A 19,812-nucleotide genomic window follows, 5' to 3' on the forward strand; every position below is an offset into this window, starting at 1 on the left:
GGGTTATTGAGATATAAACACCAACATTTATACCACTAAGCTAAATGATACTTTGTACAATGATGGTCGAACCTAATATATATTTATGAAGGTCGGAAGTTCTTGCTTCTTCGGCTTCCTCTGAGGATCGGGCCTACAATTGCGTTATGGGTTTCAATTTTAAATGATATTCATCATGTTATATGAAAAAAGCTCAAGTTTGCAACAATTATAGTTTTCTCATATTGTAAATTGTTGTCGTTTAACATGAGTTTGAGTTCTTTTCATCACTGTCTCAAACAAGTCTGAGTTACAGAGTTGCACCATGTCTCTATTCGTAATCTATTTTTTCACCGGTGAACTCTTCATGTCCACATCTTAAATCGCTTGATCATAAATGTTCATGATTTGTAGCCCCTATATAAATCCTATATATATGATTCTCATCTTTGATGAACCCAATCTGCATCTCCACAAAACTCATTGATTCCTCTTAGATTTAACCAACTTCTAGAAAATGTTTCTCTCTGTCTCTCCAATTCGTCAAACCGGCGTCTCGGCGCCCGTCACTCAACCTTCGAATCTCTCCGTCTTGGTCGTAGTAGTCAGAGCATAGCCTCTGACTTCCTCGCTTCTGGGATTTTCTGAACTTCAAGAAAGACAGGGAGTTTGTGGGAATCACGGTTCTTTTCCTTGATGAAAAGGTAAGTTAATCTTCGATCTATAACACTTATTTAACATAATTGTCTTAATTTATTTCTTGATTCTTTGTTGAATAATATTATCTGCAGATTCCGTGATTCATGGGTTTACTCCCATCGGACGTGCTAATCATTACATGTCATCTTTGAAAGCTGGTTCCATTGTGAAAGTCGATCGTTTTGAGGTTTCTAGGTGCTCAAGCATGTACAAGATAACTGATCATCCATTCCTCATTCGTTTCATCACACTAACCATTATGGATGAAGTCATCACGGGTGCTCCTGAGATCAATCTTCAGTCAAGATTAGACTGTTCGACAATCTCCAAGTGATTGCGAACACAAACCTAGAACTCCCAGATATATTATCATATTGCATCTGAGTTTATATTATGTTTTGATATCATAACTGATATTTAAACTCACAGATGTGGTTGGGCAAATCCGTTCTATCCAGGACTCTGGCCTCACCAAAGAAACAACTCGAGTCGTTATCCGTCTCCTCATTGATCCGTAAGAAATAATCAACACATAATTCTCTTTATATTACTGTCTATATTGTTGCTAACATCAATAATCAAAAATATTTCATACCCAAGATTTGTGGTATTCTATTTATCTCTCTTACTTATCAATCTAATTTTACACAAATCTTTATTTTACTGTTTAAAAGAAACCACAATAACCCAAACAATCAAAACACCAAAAACTAGAATCCCAAAAAAGATGAATCATTAATGATCACCTCTCTTTTTGTCTAATCTTACAAATAAACTTCAAAACAAATATACCAAACCAATCAACTCAACTAAAACTCAACGACACATACATTGAGCCAGTTAAACAAAACTACACGGTCAAATATTTAACAATTTACAAACTTACTTTCACAGATGCTTACGAAGAAGACGAAGACGACAACCAAGATCAGTGAAATTACCTAAACAAAAAAGCAAAGTAAGTTACAAACTCTGATAAATACAACTAACAATGATTTTTGTTTACATATTACCCATCAAATAAAAGAGAAACAAACACAGCCACACCAGGAGATACAAGAGACAATCTCAACAGACACAAAGGCGGCAACAACATCTCCACCTGCTCACTCCTCTTGTCTTATAAAAATAGATTATATGCTCAATGTTAACATGCCAACGCTATTGTCTTCTTATGAGAAATACATATATTCGTTTAAAACTCATTAAGATCCAAATACTAATTGTCACTCATTTTATAGTTATTTCTACAAGTCTTCATATATTTGTTTTAAAGGTCCGGTAAAAACAACAAGTTTAAAAGTAAAAAAACATATAACCAACATAATAAGAATAAAAAAATTATTACTTAATACACACAACTTACACAACTAAACTGGAGAAAAAATATCCAGAAACAAAAGGTACTCTCAACAAAATTAATATAATTTATGTAATCTCAACAGTACAAGTAACAAATTAAAAAGACAAACAAACAATAAGTCTCAGTGACACAACAAACAACACTACGAACTATATCAATCACATTACTAACACAGTTTAGTCCTTCATGAGTGGAGAATAGTGGATACACAGTACATCATCACAACTCTAACCATATAACAATAAAAAACTTAAAAAACAATGATCAACCCAAAACGCGAAATTCACAGCTACAATAACCTTAACAAATATTGAGATGAAACAAGAAATATGTCTACAACTCCGCGCTTGCGCGGGGGTAATGCCCCTAGTTCGTTTAATTTTACAGAACAAAAAACTGGTTTCAAAACCGAAAAAAACAATTAACATATACTTTGTGATTTCTTTTTTTTTATCCAAAACTGGCCTCACTTTGTGATTTCTTAAAAAGCTTAATTTACATATTTTGACCATATATAACCAACAAAACAGAAAAAAAAATCGCAAGAAAACAGAATCAAAACTTGAAAGAAACCTCAGTATATCTATTTAGAACAAAACTTATGTTCACTCATACGGTGAATGATTAAATTCACATCACCTTTTATAACTAACCAAAGTGCCATGTATGATTAATTAAAAAGTAATACTGTTTAAAAATAAATGGCTGAAAAAAACAACACTGACACTAATACCGTCTGCAAAACCCAAAACTCTAAAAATCTAAAATCTAAACCCTAAACCTAAAACCTAAACTTTAAACCCCAAATCTTAAACCATAAACTCTAAATCCTAAACTCTAAACCCAAAATCCTAAACCCTAAACCCAAAATTCTAAATCATAAATCCTAAATCTTAAACTATAACCCTAAATCCTAAACCATAAACCCTAAATACTATCTTAAATCCTAAATCCTAAATCCATCACTTGATTAGTGTTCGGGTTTAGGATTTAAGGTTTAGAGTTTGGGGATTGATGATTTAGGGTTTATAGTTTAGAGTTTTAAATTTAGGATTTAGAATTTAGAGTTTAGGATCTATAGTTTAGAGTTTTAGGTTTAGGGTTCAGGATTTATGTTTTATGGTTTAGAGCTTTGGGTTTAAAATTTAGAGTTTAGAGTTTTGAGTTTAGTTTTTTAGATTTGGGATTTAAAGTTTAGAGTTTCGAGTTTTGCAGACGTCGTTAATGTTAGTGTTATTTTTTCTCAGCCATTTTTTTTAAAAAAAAAATTTTTGGACTAATTTTACATGACACTTTAGTTGTTATAAAAGGTGAAGTGAGTGTGAACCATTATATTCATCTATTTATTGGTAAATAGAAATCGTTATAATACTATGCGGTTATGCCAACAGTAGAAAAAAAGAAACAATATCGTCATTATGTTTTAACATTTCCTTAACTAGAGGTTACCATTTAGCATCACATCATTTTATGGTTTGAATTCTCCATAGACAAACATGAGACACAAAGACCATAAACTAAAATTAGAGACATGATACTGAAAGTCCCATGTCCGACTCTATAGGATCTTTGATTCAGTCTTGTCTCTTTACAACCTCTCTTTTTCTCTTCTATTTTTACTTCTTTCAACTACCATTCTACTCCATTTATTTGTTCTCTTCTCCATCTATTCTTTCTTTCTCTCCACAAACAATACAATAAAACAGTAAAAATGGCATTCGGAGAAGGACGTGGAAACAAACGCACTTCTACATCGTCCTATGCATCGACTATTTCAATGGTCGTCTTTGTAGCTTTATGTGTCATTGGTGTATGGATGCTTTCTACCAATTCCTTTATTCCGTCACAGATCACACAAGCTACAACTCGAACGGTCATCGCAGAGACGGAGAGGAGTGATGTGTCTGCCTCTTCAAACGGTAACGAAGAACCCGAACCAACAAAACCGGAGTCTGATGAGCATCCAACATTCCAGGACAATCCAGGAAAGCTTCCAGATGATGCCGTAAAGTCTGAAGACGAACAACAAAAGTCAGCAAAAGAGAAGACAAACTCAAAGGCAGGAGATGAGGGAGAGCGACAGAATCAAAAACAAGAGACCGAGACACAACAGAACAATGAGAAAGAGAATAAGAAGAACGATGAGGGTCAAGTGAAAGAAGTTGTTAAAGAGTTTGAGAAAGAACAAAAGGAACAACGTGAAGAGGACGCTGGGAGTCAACCAGGTAACAACAAAGGAACACAAGAGCAAGAGAATGTACAAGGGAAAGACATGCAGGACGTGAAACAAGGGCAAGATCAGGATTCTAATACTGACGTGACGTATACAGATGCGACCAAAGAAGAACTACCTTTGGAGGTGGGGAAGAGATACGCATCACAGAAGTCAAAGAATCAAGAAAACGGACAGCAACAACAACAACAAGAGGAGCAAAACTTAAAAAGTGAAGAAAACGGGCAACAACAACAAGATGATCAAAACTCAAAGAATGAAGAAAACGGACAGCAACAACAACAAGAAGATCAAAACTCAAAGAATCAAGAAAACGGACAGCAACAACAACAAGAGGGTCAAAACTCAAAGAATGAAGAAAACGGACAACAACAACAACAACAACAAGAGGATCAAAACTCAGGGAAGGAGGAGAGCGGACAGCAAAACATGGAGAACAACAACATGGTTAATGATGAAAACGTGAAGGAGCAGAAGAACATGAAGGATGAGAATGGACAAGAAGACGAACAAAGCACAACAAAGGAAGAAAACGTGGAGCAGCAACAAGCAGAGCAAAACGATGAGAAAAAACAAGAAGGCGCAGGAGCGAGCGGGTTTGGTTCTGGAATACCAAAAGAATCTGCAGAATCACAGAAGTCATGGAAGAGTCAAGCAACAGAGTCTAAGGACGAGAAACAAAGACAGACATCTGAATCAAACAATGCAGATAGTATAATGACTGGAAAGGCATGGGAGTTGTGCAATGCAACTGCAGCTTATGATTATATACCATGCCTAGACAACGAAGAAGCTATAAAGAAACTGACGAGTAGAGGACATTTTGAGCATAGAGAGAGGCATTGTCCAGAAGACCCACCAACGTGTCTTGTCTCCCTCCCAGAAGGGTATAAGGAGTCCATCAAGTGGCCTGAAAGCAGAGACAAGGTACATGATACGAATCCAAATAAGTTTTTTTTTTTAAATGTGAAATAGATAAATGTTGACTTACTTGTGATCTAGTAGATATGGTATCACAATGTCCCACACACAAAGCTAGCAGAGGTGAAAGGACATCAGAATTGGGTGAAGGTCACTGGCGAGTTCTTGACGTTTCCTGGTGGTGGAACACAGTTCATCCATGGAGCTCTTCATTATATAGATTTTCTTCAGCAGGTGAACTCATTTCTTGAATTCAGGATGACATTTAAAACTGCACTAAGCAAATATATAAAGTATAACTAAGATAAATACCCTTAAAAAAGCACTAAACCAACTTTTTGTTCAAAATAGCACACAAGTAGAAAAATCTTCAAAATAACATTCACTGAAAAATAAAAAAAATAAAAAAATTATATACCTTTATATATTTAGATTTAGTGATCAAATTTTAGGGTTTAGTATTTAGTGGTCGGAATTAAGATTAAGATTTAGGACGTAGGGTAATTAAATGTTTTTATTGATTAAAAAAATATTAATTCCTCCGTATCACTTTACGTGGTGTTTAAATTTTTTTATTTTGTTTCATAATAAGTGATGTTCTCACTATTCTATATAAAATTTAATGTCATTAAAAATTTGTGACCAATTACAAAATAGTGTGTGTTTTTCTTATTGGTTAGACTACTTTTATTTAATGCAATTTTTATATAACCAAGATAAACTATATAAAAATTTGTAATTTCTTAATCCTCGTGCAAAAACCTTAATAGTCACTGAAAATGATACATAAAGAGTAGTGTAGAGATTTGTTTTTCTTTAAATGTTATTTTTTTGACAAAAATTAAAAAGTGCTATTTATGAGAATTATCCGAAATCTAATGCATCTTTTCTTTTTTCTCTATGGCAGTCTGTAAAAAGCATTGCGTGGGGTAAAAGTACTCGGGTTGTACTGGATGTTGGATGTGGAGTGGCGAGCTTTGGTGGTTTCCTCTTTGAAAGAGATGTTATAGCAATGTCTCTTGCACCAAAAGATGAACATGAAGCTCAAGTTCAGTTTGCTCTTGAAAGGAAGATTCCAGCAATCTCTGCGGTTATGGGCACTAAGCGATTACCATTCCCAAGCAGAGTGTTTGACCTTATCCACTGCGCTCGTTGTAGAGTCCCATGGCACAATGATGGGGGCATGCTTCTTCTGGAACTTAACCGGATGCTTAGGCCAGGAGGTTACTTTGTGTGGTCAGCAACGCCAGTTTACCAGAAGCTTGAAGAAGATGTCCAAATCTGGAAAGGTATGGTTTGAATGATAAAAGTGTTCTCCTTGTTTTGTTTGTACCACTGACGCTGACATGTTTTGAGTTATGTAGAAATGTCCGCACTGACAAAATCTATGTGCTGGGAACTTGTGACGATCAACAAGGATAAACTCAATGGTATTGGTGCTGCCATCTACCAGAAACCTACTACTAATGAGTGCTATGAGAAACGAAAGCACAAGAAGCCTCCTATGTGTAAAAACAACGATGATTCAAATGCAGCCTGGTATGTACCGCTACAAGCATGCATGCATAAAGTGCCGACCAATGTGGTTGAGAGAGGGAGCAAGTGGCCCGTGAGCTGGCCTCGTAGGCTTCAAACACCTCCCTATTGGCTAAACAGCTCTCAAATGGGAATCTATGGGAAGCCAGCTCCACTAGACTTCACTACAGATTATGAACACTGGAAGCACGTTGTTAGCAAAGTATACATGAACGAAATGGGAATCAGCTGGTCTAATGTGAGGAATGTAATGGATATGCGAGCTGTCTATGGAGGGTTTGCAGCAGCTCTAAAAGACTTGCAAGTGTGGGTCATGAATGTTGTAAACATAAACTCACCAGATACATTACCTATAATCTACGAGAGAGGCTTGTTTGGAATATATCATGACTGGTGTGAATCTTTTAGCACATACCCACGAAGCTATGATCTCTTGCATGCAGATCATCTCTTCTCCAAGTTGAAAGCAAGGTAAAATCTCAAGTCTTTTTCAACCTTTTGGTAAAACTTTTTTAAAAAAATTCTTTTATTTTTTTGAAGGTGCAATCTTGTTCCAGTAATGGCAGAAGTGGATAGAATAGTTAGACCAGGAGGCAAACTTATTGTTCGTGATGAAGCCAATGTGATAAGAGAAATAGAGAATATGTTGAAGTCACTGCACTGGGATGTTCATCTAACCTTCTCTAAACACCAAGAAGGAATATTAAGTGCACAAAAAGGATTCTGGAGACCAGATACATCTCAAACTTCCACCTGAGAAAGATGGTATTTTTGGAATCTGCAAACTGAAATAGCAGAAGCAGCATTATATATTATACATTTATCAACCATATTTATAACTCTGAACATTCTTGCTTGTTGCTAGAATTGGATAAAGATTGTAGACTAATTAGAACAATTTTTTTCTTCACCTATGTCATATAGAAAAGGAAAGCACAACCAATAAATGAAATTTGTTTTGTATGAAAAGTTATATATAATATATTAGAACAACGGAAATATAAAAGTAAAACCTAATTTTATCAATTTGGTGATTTTTTTAATATGCGGCATTTAACTTAAAAAACTAAATATATAAAATTTGACTCAACAAAATTTTACATATAACATTTGTTTCAAAATGCTCTGATCAACCAAATATGTGCTATCCTACAAGGTAATGTCCACTCTAAGACCTCCGTAGGACCATAGATAATGCAAACATAGCCAAATTACTCATCTGTATAGTGGAATTCACCTTGCATCATAAAGGAAGATCATAGATTACATAAATACTATTATGAGTATCTACACATGGTATATTTTATAGGTCTTTATCATATTGAGATCTTTTTAAATTTGGAATTTTCGCTTAAAAGCCTAAACTTTTATCAAAATTCAAGGGTTCATCTGTAATAGTTGATGATCTATGCATGTTAGAACTTAAATTGCTATATGAAAGAAGACAAATATTTGAAGTTAACAAAATATCATATGGTTGATTATTATATTCATATTTGGATATTGTTTTAAAGATATAAATACACATTACAAAAAAAACAATTAAATCCCTCCTATCTTGAATGAAAAATGATGGTTTGCGAATCTTAATGTTTCTTATTCATTTGATAAGATTTGTTGGATTACAAGAACAAATATGATTTATTCCATTTTGAATTTCTAACCATAAGAAGATTTAGCTCAATTTCAAGAATGAAATCAGTAACAATATTCAAAAATTTCAGGGGATCAAAATCATCATAGTAAAAGTAAGCTAAATTTGGAATACCCCTATATATTAATAGAGAAACATTTAAGAAGTTATAACTTGTAGTTTGTACTAATTAAAAAAGTGCACTGCTGAGTTGTCACGTAATTAAAATGCTAATTTTGTTAGTCCAAAATTAAATTGCTAGAGAATGTTATATTATATAGTATTTACATTAAGGACCATTCATTTATCAAATTGAAATTATCTATACTATTAAAAGAGAAGTCATGACTTATTTCATGTGTGATATTTTAAATGGATCATCCCTAGAAAGTTGCTTACATTATTTTTTTGTATTTTCATAACAATATCCTAACAAGATATTTAATTATCTTTTTATTCCACCAAAATATTATTAATAATGGATAATTTCGAAAACATATTTACTCCATAAATATATAATTATAGTTGCATATAACCATTTATAATCTACTTAATAATAATAACATTTAATTATTCTAGAGTTAATACATGCATATGATCTAATTAATAATAATAACAATTAACATTTATTATGCAAGTAAAATAATGCTAGAATTTCACCATGCAAATAATAAAATTAAATCAAATATTAAAATCCTAACACTATTGTATTTTCATAATAAGTGTTATTATTATTAATTATGTTATACATTATACATGTATCAATATTTATATAGATGTTGTGTTAACAAACATGTATTGATAAATATATAATATTTTAAATATATATATACTGTAGTGATGAATTTTTCATGCGTGGTTTTTTCATTTGGACCATTCTTTAAAATTTTATCAAATTTTACATGAATAAATTATAATATTTATATTTTCAATTGAAAAAAAATAAATATTTTTTAAGAAAATTCTAAAAAATCTTTTTAAAATATTTTCAGAATAAATTTAAATTTTGTATCCAAAAGTAATTAATTTTAATTTTAGTTATCATAAACTATAATTAGAAATTAAAATTTATTTTAGTTTTGATTTATATATGAAAATGTAAAATTATATATTCACTGATAATAACAATCTAAACTGATTAATTTTCAAAAATAAAATTTACAAAGATTTTGTTAGAAATATTCATTTCTATTTCAAATTAAAAGAAGATATTTTATCCAACTTAGTGTATTTCTCAAATATGATATTTACTACAAACATATTTTGAAGTACAATGTATTATAGTTTTTCTTTAAAATTTACAGTATCTCAAAAAAATATATTTTCTACTATATAGATCCAATTTAATTTGCTTTCATATAAATTTAAAATAAAAATGTATGTAAAGTAATATTGTTACATAATAAAGTTTCCAAAATAATTTTTGTTACAAAAACACAAAATTTATAGTAATAATATAACACCAAATTACGTTAAGTTATTGGTAAATTTTGTTATATAAACTAAAACATTTTAGTATATAAATTAAAAAACCCGCACAACCGTTATATATTATTTCCTTAAATAAAACTTACGGAATTACCTAATGTGATTAAGATATATATGGTAATTAAAGATTTTAAATGATAAAGATTTCCTAACAATCTGTATATTTTTTATCATTTTTTTTAATTATTTATTATTAAAATAAATTACACAATTACATTAATCATATAATAAAAATTTAGATTTTTTTTGTATATGTTGTATTTTGAATTTTTCAAAACGAGTATAAATTACTAAAACTGTTAAAACTCTCACATAAACTTTTGTGATCAAGGTTTAAATTTTTCTCTATAATAAGATACAATGATTATAAAATCATATGAATAAATAATTTTATTTTAATAGGTGTTTATGTTAATATATATATATATATATGTATTTCTTATCGTTTAAATTAAATTATACACCATATGAAAACACATACTTATATTTTGATATCTGCGTTGAACATATATTGAAAAGTTAATATTTTAATTTTGAAATCTTCATTTTTTTTAATGATTATAAATTATTGAAACCAATAAACATTCCACATTAAAAAAAAATCGTTGGTGTAAAATTTTGTTACACAAATATGTAAATAATCATAAAATCATATGAGTAGAAACCTCATTTAATAAATATCCATATTAAAAGTATACTATATATCTATGTTAATATCATTTAAATTTAATTATATATCATATACGATAGATAAGATTGATTGTTTTGATTTATTTACCTTAAAATAATTGCGAATAAATAAGAACGGTCGTTTGATTTATATGCACACGCCAATTTATTACATAATAGTAACTGATTTCTTAGTTATTTAATGTATAATTATTATTTTATCATTTCATAATATGCAGAAAAATATAAAATATTTATTCTGCACAAGGCGCAGATCTTAACCTAAGTATGTATCTTTTTAATAATTTTAAATCTTAAACATTTTCTAAATCTGAGGTCAAAACAAAATAACGAAATGAGAATAAACTCAAAAATCAATATTTATATCGAGCAATAACTAAAATGAAAAAACCGACACAAAAATGAGAAAAATATTGAAGATAGATTGGAATGTCACATGAACGTAAACTTCTCGTAACCATAATTAACTTTTAAATTGCTAAATCATAATATAAAACCGAGTTGGCATAGTTTCATTGTAACCAAATAGTAGGCCTTAGATTCTTTGGCCTAAACCTTAGGTTCTTATGCGATAAATGAAATTTTGACCTAAAATATTTTTAAAAATAGGATCAGCTCATCAATAAACAAATTATGTAATTAACAAAAAAAAATTTAAAAAATTGTTTAAGGGCTACAAATATTAATTTGATCAATAATATAAATTTTATTTTTTTCATACGATATTTCTTAAATAATTTTCATATAAATTCACCCTGTGCAAGACGCATATATTATCCTAGTCAAAAGTCATGCTTTGATTATGAGGCCTATCAAACTATATGGCCAAAAAATTGTGGTAATCGGACTAATTATAACTAAAAATATGACAAAAGATGTTAGTGAGTATTTAGAGATCACAATGACCAAAATGTATACAATCCAATTTATTTTAAACCATACTTACTGGGCTAGGAGGAACATAGTTGGTTTCATGTTTAGTTGATGGCTTTCAAATGAATATATTTTGATATTGCACTTTACTTTAGTCAGATTAATCATAAATTGTTAGGTTTGTTATGTTTTGTTGGACTAAACTCAATTTGATTTACTTTGTTCCACGATATCATACATGTACGAATTTTGAGTAATATTGTTTTGGTTTATATTTTAATTTCTTATTTGATATAAAAAGTCTAAACATTTGTATATGATATCCAAGACTCTAACGATATTGCAAGATGTCAAAATTAACTGATCATTTGTCGTTGATGTTTATTTGATACACCTTAATGTTAAAGTGAATCTGAAAACATCAAAACTAACAAAAATAATATATTACAGAGTTAAGATTTTATTGTTCATGCTATATCATCAACTGATTCGTACTGAAAAACTTTTGGTGTTCAAAAGGATATGTCAGAGGAAAATTGATAATACATTTGAAAAATCTTCAATTGTACAGAGTCTTGCTAGGACTAATAATGAATCATTCCAAGTGAAAGATACCCTAAACAACAAACATAATCTATAAATCATGATTTTTTAAAAATTGAAACATCTAATTGACCGTTTGTATAAATACCCTCATACAGTGTTTATTTAATTAATGAGAAAGTAATCTTTGACAACAAACACTTTCTATTCTTCCTCTCGACCTCACTAATAAACGTCTAATTCTTTTCTCACTCTGAAGCAGACGAAACGAGCCGAAGGAAAGAGAAAATGCCTTCTAATCTACTTATGAATGTCAGAGTTGATGGTCGAGCATAGGTCTATTAGTGGATGGAAAGAATGCTTAGCGACACAGCATATACTAATGAGAAGGCATTGAAGGAAATTCGTTTTTTAGACTTTCAGGGTTTAGTTAAGACTTTGCTATCTTTTCCTCTCGCTTCGTAAAAAGTCTGTAATACTAAAATTAATGAGATTTTCCGTTCCCTGATAATGAATCATTCCAAGTGAAAGATACCCTAAACAACAAACATAATCTAGAAATCATGATTTTGTAAAAATTGAAACATCTAATTGAAAAACATCATTATGATGGTCAAAACAAGATTTCTAGCACTAACCAAACATGTTATATGCTACTAAACAATCATTTTTTGTCGATCAACACAAAGAGTCATGTATTCAAAAAGAAATTCACTATCTCTTTAAGTCTAACCAAATGAACGAAGTGTACTCAGCATTAATCAACAATAATATGTAGAATAACAAAAATTTATGCATTTCATGTAGAAGAGAAGAATAAAAATAGTTGCGCTACAATAGAATAAGACTATTTGGGATTTGGGGATATCGAAGTTACGCTTTGATTATAACTATCAAACTTTTGAAGGATAAGTTGACCAACAAAAATGTGATAACTACACTAAATATAAATGGAAATCTGATAAAAGATGTCGAGTAATTCACAACTGAAGGTTTAAGTCTCCGTCTGTAATTCACATTAGAAGGTTAAGTAGAAGAAGCGAGCAAGACATGATTTGTTGGTGTGCACGAGGTTAGATAAAATCATAAAAGTTATCACATATAAGTCGAGAACGTGAAAAAACTTAGTTTTATAAGAAGCTTTGATAATTACTTAAAAACATGCGGCTGATGGGATACAGAAACTTTGGTGTTACAAAAAAGGATGTTCGAGATTTGTGTAAATAAACAAATGGATACAGAATACAAGAAATGAGAATCAGGGGTGCCAAAAACTACAAGCAGCACCCTTTTTGCAGTATCCACTCTCATAGAATTTACATATTTTTAGCCCTTTGGGCGGATGAGCTGTATACGAACCTGATCCATGGTCATACCCATGGCTACTGCTGTATGGCCATTGCCGATTATTATTATGACTGTTGTTGAGACTATTGTTGTGACCATTGTTCCACCATTGCCGGTCTCTGCTGTGACCACCGGATCTCCTTTGCTGACTTCCATTACCACGTGGACTGCGCTCAGTGTTTCCACGAGCTGGGTCATGTGATGATGGTGACCTAAGGCTCGGTTCCAAACCAACTCCCGAAGCATACTTGGGAGGCCTCTCGACCAACCCAGCTTCAACTGTGGTTTCTGATCCCAGTCTGAGAGCTGTTGTCGTCAGAGTCAGGTCCTGACTTGTTGAAGCTGGCGCTGGTGGTGCAAAGAGCAGGAGCTCCGGACCAGCGGTTCCACAGTGGCTGAAGTGAGTGTTGGCTTGTGCTTCTGCGCCCGTTGAGCTTTTGCCGGCGGAGACGTAGTCAAGAATACTCGGCTGAGAGACATTCATTCTGCATGTTTCATGTGTGAGGAACATGCGTAGCACAGGGTTAAAGAAATCTTTCTCCGGCCCTTTCATCAAATCATCGTCGTCATCACAGTGAAATGTTGAGGTGGGTGAAGAGGGCAAACCGTTCTGCTCCATTGCTTCAACTTCAGCTAATAGATCTGAAACTGATTCATCACACTCGTCAGGGTCGGCCACAATGGCCGGCCACCCAGATGAGTGAGCCACGTGGGTGTTGTTGGAAGTGTGAGTAGCTGTGGCATGATCAGCTGCCAAATCAATATGCTTCACAGACGGTGCAGCTAAATCAACAGCACTCTGCTGAGTTACTTGAGGAAGCTGTCCTCCAGTGACCACAACACTTGAAGTGGTCGTGGTGGTAGGAGCATCGACGGTAGTTGTGGCGGTGGTGCTCCATGTGACCCCAGATGGTCCTTTGACCAGAACACATGAAGACAGAGACTGAATAGTCTCTGCCGCTTGAGCCTCCAAGTCTTCAGGGCTCGACTTAGGTGTAGGACTAGGGAAATCACGGAAATGGATTTCTTGATTCAGGTTTGGTGCATGAACAGAACCGTTTATGGAAACAGAACCACTATTTGCTCCATCTTCTAGAGTCTTACCATCTGGCCGCACAGCACTAGATTGATCAGTTCCTGAAGTTTCTCTTACGTTAGGAGTAACCACGTGTCCTGGAATCACAGACATTGATGCTGGACAGCTAACTTGAGGCTGGGGACGAACAGAAATACCATCCTCAACTTTTCCAGAGCAAGGTACAAGAGTTGCAACTTGTTTATCTTTCGGATCATTAGGAAGGGCAGTGACAATAGAGGAAGAAGAAGAGGTTGAACTGGTGCTGACTGGCTTCAGGTTCTTCTGAAGACAGTTCACATCAACGCCAGTGCGTCCAGAGTTGTGCGGAGACGGTTTTAGTACTTGGGGATGGAACGATGAACTTGGTAAAGTAGTTGCTTTATCAAACCGTCCTGCAAGAGCCTCAGTTAGAAGTACAGACTCGTCTTGGTTCTCATGCTCTTTCCATATCCTAAGATAAGGAGGAAAATGGCCACAGGATTTCCATTTGCGGAGCTGCACCATAGAAAATGGTCCCTGGGTCTTTCCTGCTGGATCTCGATAATGCCATATTTCACTCTCCTCATCATCTTTACCAGTTTGCTGCAGAACCCAAAGATTAATATATGACATGAAACCAAAACTAGAAAACATATGAGAGGTTACATTTCGACCAGAGTAGTTGGTATGGTCAAACCTGGATATCTGCTGAGTTGTTGTCGACCTTAGAACACTCTTCTTTATTAGTGGCATGCATGGCTTTTCTGCTTCGCAAAACTGGAGCATCATATTTTTTCTGCGGATTATTTCCCAAGTTGTTCAGGATATCCCCTTTTTTCTTCGGACTTTTACTTTGTACCTCTATGTGATTATCTGCATATAGAAAACGTAGAAGATTGTAAACAGCATCCACCAATCAGGAATCTTTCGTAAGATAATGAACACGAAGCATTTCACATCCTAGTTTAAGGTGGGAGACCTGGTTTCCTCATACCCAACACTGCATCTTCTGCTGATGGATGACTCGGATCCATGCTTGGATCTGTATGAACTTCTGGGACTTCCTGCAGAAGCCGCTGGCGTTCCTCAGGTGATTCTAGACGCCCTAGCTTTTCTACACATTCTCTAAGCGTGGGAGATGGTTAAGAAAACAAGACTTGAACGTTCCATGCAACCAGTGTAAAACTATCTTTCACATTTAACCTAAAGCAAACCAAACATCTAAATGAAAAGACTTGAGTATGTAAAGTTGTATACTACTTAGACTAAGTAATTCCCGTTGAGATTGGCATGGTCTTCTCTTCAAAGAATTATTCCAACAACGAGTCATTGAAAGATTCTATAACCGATAACATTTGCAAATATAGTGCAAGCGAAGTGCAATAAATATAGTATGGCAATCTGAAAAAAGGATATTCCTTTCTACGACCCTTCTCACTAGCCCGATCACGGAGATGCCTTAACTTTAAGATATCAGCTTCCAGAACCTATATTGACAAAGAAGTCAATAAGAAGCAACACCGAGGACAATAAAGAACTATGATCATGGGGATCTTTACTATTTATACGAGTGATACTTGATGTTGTTAATTAACCTACCTCATTGACTCTCATAACTTGCAGTGTTGCTGCAATCTTCAAGATGTCACCCTGACACCGACGAAAAAGACATGAGTTTCCAACTTAGGTAAAATATATAATTTCAGTTGAGAAGATATCATGCTTGCGTTCTTACCACAGTCAAACGTTTATTGAGGCCACATTTTATGCTCTGGCGTAGCCGTTTGCACTCGTCCTGAAAATTACAGTTAGCGTCGTTACCTTATTATTACATGGGGTTTAAATTTTTTTATTGTAGAGCCTAGAAAGGTAGATAAAACAATTTCAATGAGGACTATGTATACCTCTGTGACATTCTGGTCTGATAATTGATCAATCGAGATGACTTCTCTCTTGTCTAAATTTAGTATTTCTAGCATAACATCAGTAGTCTTTGCGCCAAGTTGGTAGAATGCTGATGCCTTGCTTGTACCTGTTAAATTACCACAAAAAAGCTGAGATCTTACTATTAAAATTTTAGGTCATTCAATTCCTTTTTCCTTTCTTTCCTCAAACAAGCATTAATATGAAAACTGATCAAGTACCTACAACTTGAACGAGCCTGTAAATATCCAGCTTCTGGTCGCTGCCAGATACCTTAATTCTCAAAATTGTGCCTACCACCTTTTCGTGAACTTTGTTGATATCATCAAGTAGAGTATCTATAAATTTACGTCTCAAATAAATCAGGTTGATATTGTGAACATCAATCGCTGCATATGCATCCAGATTTTCGTTTTTTTCACTGCCATCAGTTTTCCTACGCATCTTCCGTTTTCTATCCCTAACCACCGGATCATGAGCACTATCCTCCTCTGTTTGGCTACGAACAGAATGACTACTTTCCCCATTCTTGGGTTTCTCCTCTTTCGGTTTCTCTTGAATAAGGAAGTGAGACTCGAGAAGCTTAAGCATTTCAAAGTGACCCACTCGCTGTCTCTCAAACAACTTCACAAGCATTTGGTCACAGACAACTTGAGACTTCTGATTAGGATCCCTAAGGTTTTTTTTCTTGATATAGTCAAGCAGAAGACCCTGCACATCGAACTGAGAAAGAACCGATGTATCGCCATTTCTCATGACCGACAAAAACTCGAGGAGTTCTTTTGTTGCCCAGTTTGTATCTCCAGGAAGCTTCTTTGGGATATTACTTGGAATTTTAGTATCTAACTTGCTGGGTACGGTGGGGGAATCACTAGTCCTTCTTCTTTTTGTTCCATTCGCTACTACATCTGAATCTGAATTGCCTGAAGAACAAGCTTTGCTAAGGGTATGAATATTTCGTGACTCCACTTTAGGGACAGTATAAGGAACCTCCTTCCAAGGATTATTTGCTCTAGTAAGCTCTTCGACAGTTAGAGACAGCTCTTCCTTCAGGCAAAGCCAATATACCTTGAACAGATACTCCCAACTGAGCTTGTCATCAAAATCCACCTTAACCTAAAGGACAATGAAAAAAAATTATGATTAGTAAAGAGAATATATAAAAAGAAGAACACTCAACTTATAAAACTAATGAAGTACAAGGTTTCTTCCTAAAAAAAGAGCCGTAACTTTTTTTCCTTCGGTTTCACTCTTTCAAAATACACAACATATCCGACTGCTCTCGTAAGATCTTATTAAATACGAAACCCATGGCTAACAAATTTGGAAAGCTCCTAACATTCCGTTAGTTCTCTCATAAGATATGATTCTAATCAATCAACCCAAATCTCTAACATTCCATGATTTTAGGTTGTGACTGGTTGCTATCACATTACCTGTCGTGTGACACGTACGATGTTAAGTGCATGGCAACACTACGAGATTTTAATCGGATCTAAATAAATAGAAACCCCATATAGATGTAATGAACGAAAACGACTAAAATCAACAAACAATACTCCCCTTAAGGTAAAATATAATTGCCCCAAGGAAATTTTGCGGCTAAGCATTGAAAGAAACTATAGATGGAGGGAGGAGTGTCTTACCGCTTCATTATCTCCTTGAGAAATATTCTCGATCAACATTATAGGCTTAATACATGTGCCACAAAGACCCATGTTACCTCTCACAATCACATAGTCGGCATCTTTAATGCACCGCTTACAAACAGAAAAAGTGCATGTATAACACATGTAACTGGAACCTTTCTGGCATGTACCGCATATGTGCCAACCTGAAACGAATGAACGAAACATCAGTTTCCGTATAGGACGCGTCACGTCAATCTTTTAAAACATTTGAAATGACGGCATGTCAGAACTATCACTCTCCCTAGATTGCTGACAGCAAACACAAGATACACAGTAACATCATGGACTATGCGCGACATACCACAGTTCCATTTAGCCGCTGTTCGAAAGAATGCCTCATCTCTCTTAATACAAGCTGGATGGTATGCCTTGGGGCAGTTCCTGAATGTACAAGAAGACAAACCTATATCAATAAGTTATTAATAACACAAATCTCGTAACTAAAATCTCCATAAATAACGATCATAAACACTGACTCCTCGTAATCTAATCTAATGGCGTTAACCAGCGCTTTATCAAAAATAGTAACAATCACAGATTAGTGGAGCATCAAACAATTACTCACTGATAGCTAAATAATCAAAATGTTTTATTTCCTTAACCACAACCGTTCAAAAAATAGTAACTAAATCACAAACATGAACAAACCATAGAGAATCCAATTGGCAAACTTAACAAAAGCTCTAAATCTCTATCAGTGCATACTATCTAACAGAATTATCATTGTAATCTCCACCCAACTCACCGGCGATCACAGAGAACAAGGTCTCCGCCGTCGAAGCAAATGAAGCAGACGTCTTCTTCCTTCTCGTCCTTCCGCGGCGGTGGCGGCGGCCGAGTTTGAGACACGGTCTTAGCATGCGCCCTCGGAGGCCGGCCACGTTTCCGCTTCACAGGAGCAGCTTCATCAACAACTCCGGCAACCGTCGGGGCAGGTACAGAGGGAGCTTGAGACGCACCGATCTCCTCCTCGCACTGATCAACTCTCATAAGATCGACGACGCCCTTGACGGAACTCTCTTCGCCAGGAACTTGCTGAAGCTGCTGATTCTCCATGAATACTCAGGAATTCCAAACAGGTATGAGTAGTATTCACGGATCAATCAGTGAAGGAGAAACCCTAATCTGAGGTTCTTTTTGGGGGATTTTTGGCGATGAAAACGGATTGGAGATTGAAGAACGAAGACTAGTGGGGGCAAATTAAAACAAATAAATAAAAACTGGACTTTTGTTTTCGCTTTTACGCCCACTTATCTAACATTGTTGTTGTGCGACTCCCTTTTAAAGAGAAGACAATTGTTATACTTCTTCCTGCTTATAGAAATGTTTTTTTTATTTTTTTAACATCATATCTTCTTACAGATTTTCTTTTATCAAAATCTTCTTACAGATTTTCTTTTATTAAAATCTTTTACAGATTTTTTTTTTCTTTCTGAATATACTAGTATTTCTGGATTTCAAATTAATGTAATGTTAAGACTTTTAGGTTATTTAAAATTTTTTTTGATATAGTTATGTTTTTTATGAACAAATGTGGAGAATTTGTTTATGGTAATCGATTTTCTTCCAAATACATGCACTACAGTTTATAGATTTCGAATTCATTTCTAAAATCTAATGTTATAACTTCTAGGTAAAACCCTCAGGTTTATATCTCAAACTTTGAGTTAGAAGAATATAACATTTTAATTTACATACCAACAAAAAAATTGAACAAACAATACAAACTAATAGCAGTCAAGCGTGAGATTGTGTGTCAAAATGTTTAAAGTACTTGGCATTCATTTTCATTATTCACACATATAATAGCCTATAACTCCAAAGATTGCAAAAGTA

General features: G+C 34.0%; 2 protein-coding genes across 3 annotated transcripts; one reads left to right on the plus strand and one right to left on the minus strand.

Moving 5' to 3' along the window:
• The first annotated feature begins 3,729 nt into the window (after positions 1 to 3,729).
• LOC106363434 (probable methyltransferase PMT27) lies at positions 3,730 to 7,746 on the plus strand. The gene is made up of 5 exons (XM_022707785.2): positions 3,730 to 5,201; positions 5,280 to 5,429; positions 6,103 to 6,484; positions 6,560 to 7,202; positions 7,272 to 7,746. The coding sequence occupies exons 1-5, from the start codon at positions 3,753 to 3,755 to the stop codon at positions 7,486 to 7,488; spliced, it is 2,841 nt and encodes a 946-aa protein (XP_022563506.2). The 5' UTR covers positions 3,730 to 3,752; the 3' UTR covers positions 7,489 to 7,746.
• Positions 7,747 to 13,073: 5,327 nt separating this feature from the next.
• LOC106367711 (zinc finger CCCH domain-containing protein 44) lies at positions 13,074 to 19,250 on the minus strand. 2 transcript variants are annotated; one of them, XM_013807539.3, is made up of 11 exons: positions 18,722 to 19,250; positions 18,278 to 18,357; positions 17,932 to 18,119; positions 16,507 to 17,401; positions 16,267 to 16,394; positions 16,098 to 16,157; positions 15,962 to 16,012; positions 15,779 to 15,849; positions 15,357 to 15,493; positions 15,060 to 15,235; positions 13,074 to 14,965 (listed from the first exon to the last, which is right to left on the minus strand). In XM_013807539.3, the coding sequence occupies exons 1-11, from the start codon at positions 19,030 to 19,032 to the stop codon at positions 13,217 to 13,219; spliced, it is 3,846 nt and encodes a 1,281-aa protein (XP_013662993.2). In that variant the 5' UTR covers positions 19,033 to 19,250; the 3' UTR covers positions 13,074 to 13,216. The 2 variants fall into 2 exon arrangements, with proteins under 2 accessions (XP_013662993.2, XP_013662991.2); XM_013807537.3 differs by having other exon boundaries at positions 15,342 to 15,493; positions 18,722 to 19,249.
• Between the last annotated feature and the right edge of the window lie 562 nt (positions 19,251 to 19,812).

The sequence above is a fragment of the Brassica napus genome, chromosome C8, assembly GCF_020379485.1.
Source record: "Brassica napus cultivar Da-Ae chromosome C8, Da-Ae, whole genome shotgun sequence".
NCBI classification, from domain to species: Eukaryota; Viridiplantae; Streptophyta; class Magnoliopsida; order Brassicales; family Brassicaceae; genus Brassica; species Brassica napus.

Excerpts from the sequence above, each read along its gene's own strand:
- LOC106363434 (XM_022707785.2), top strand. The coding sequence starts at position 3,753 with ATGGCATTCGGAGAAGGACGTGGAAACAAACGCACTTCTACATCGTCC. Across the intron at positions 5,202-5,279 it reads GGCCTGAAAGCAGAGACAAG|ATATGGTATCACAATGTCCC; the intron begins GTACATGATACG and ends GTGATCTAGTAG. Across the intron at positions 7,203-7,271 it reads TTCTCCAAGTTGAAAGCAAG|GTGCAATCTTGTTCCAGTAA; the intron begins GTAAAATCTCAA and ends ATTTTTTTGAAG.
- LOC106367711 (XM_013807537.3), bottom strand. The coding sequence starts at position 19,032 with ATGGAGAATCAGCAGCTTCAGCAAGTTCCTGGCGAAGAGAGTTCCGTC. Across the intron at positions 18,120-18,277 it reads AGCGGCTAAATGGAACTGTG|GTTGGCACATATGCGGTACA; the intron begins GTATGTCGCGCA and ends CATTCGTTTCAG. Across the intron at positions 15,494-15,778 it reads GAGAAGGGTCGTAGAAAGGA|GCTTAGAGAATGTGTAGAAA; the intron begins ATATCCTTTTTT and ends ACCATCTCCCAC.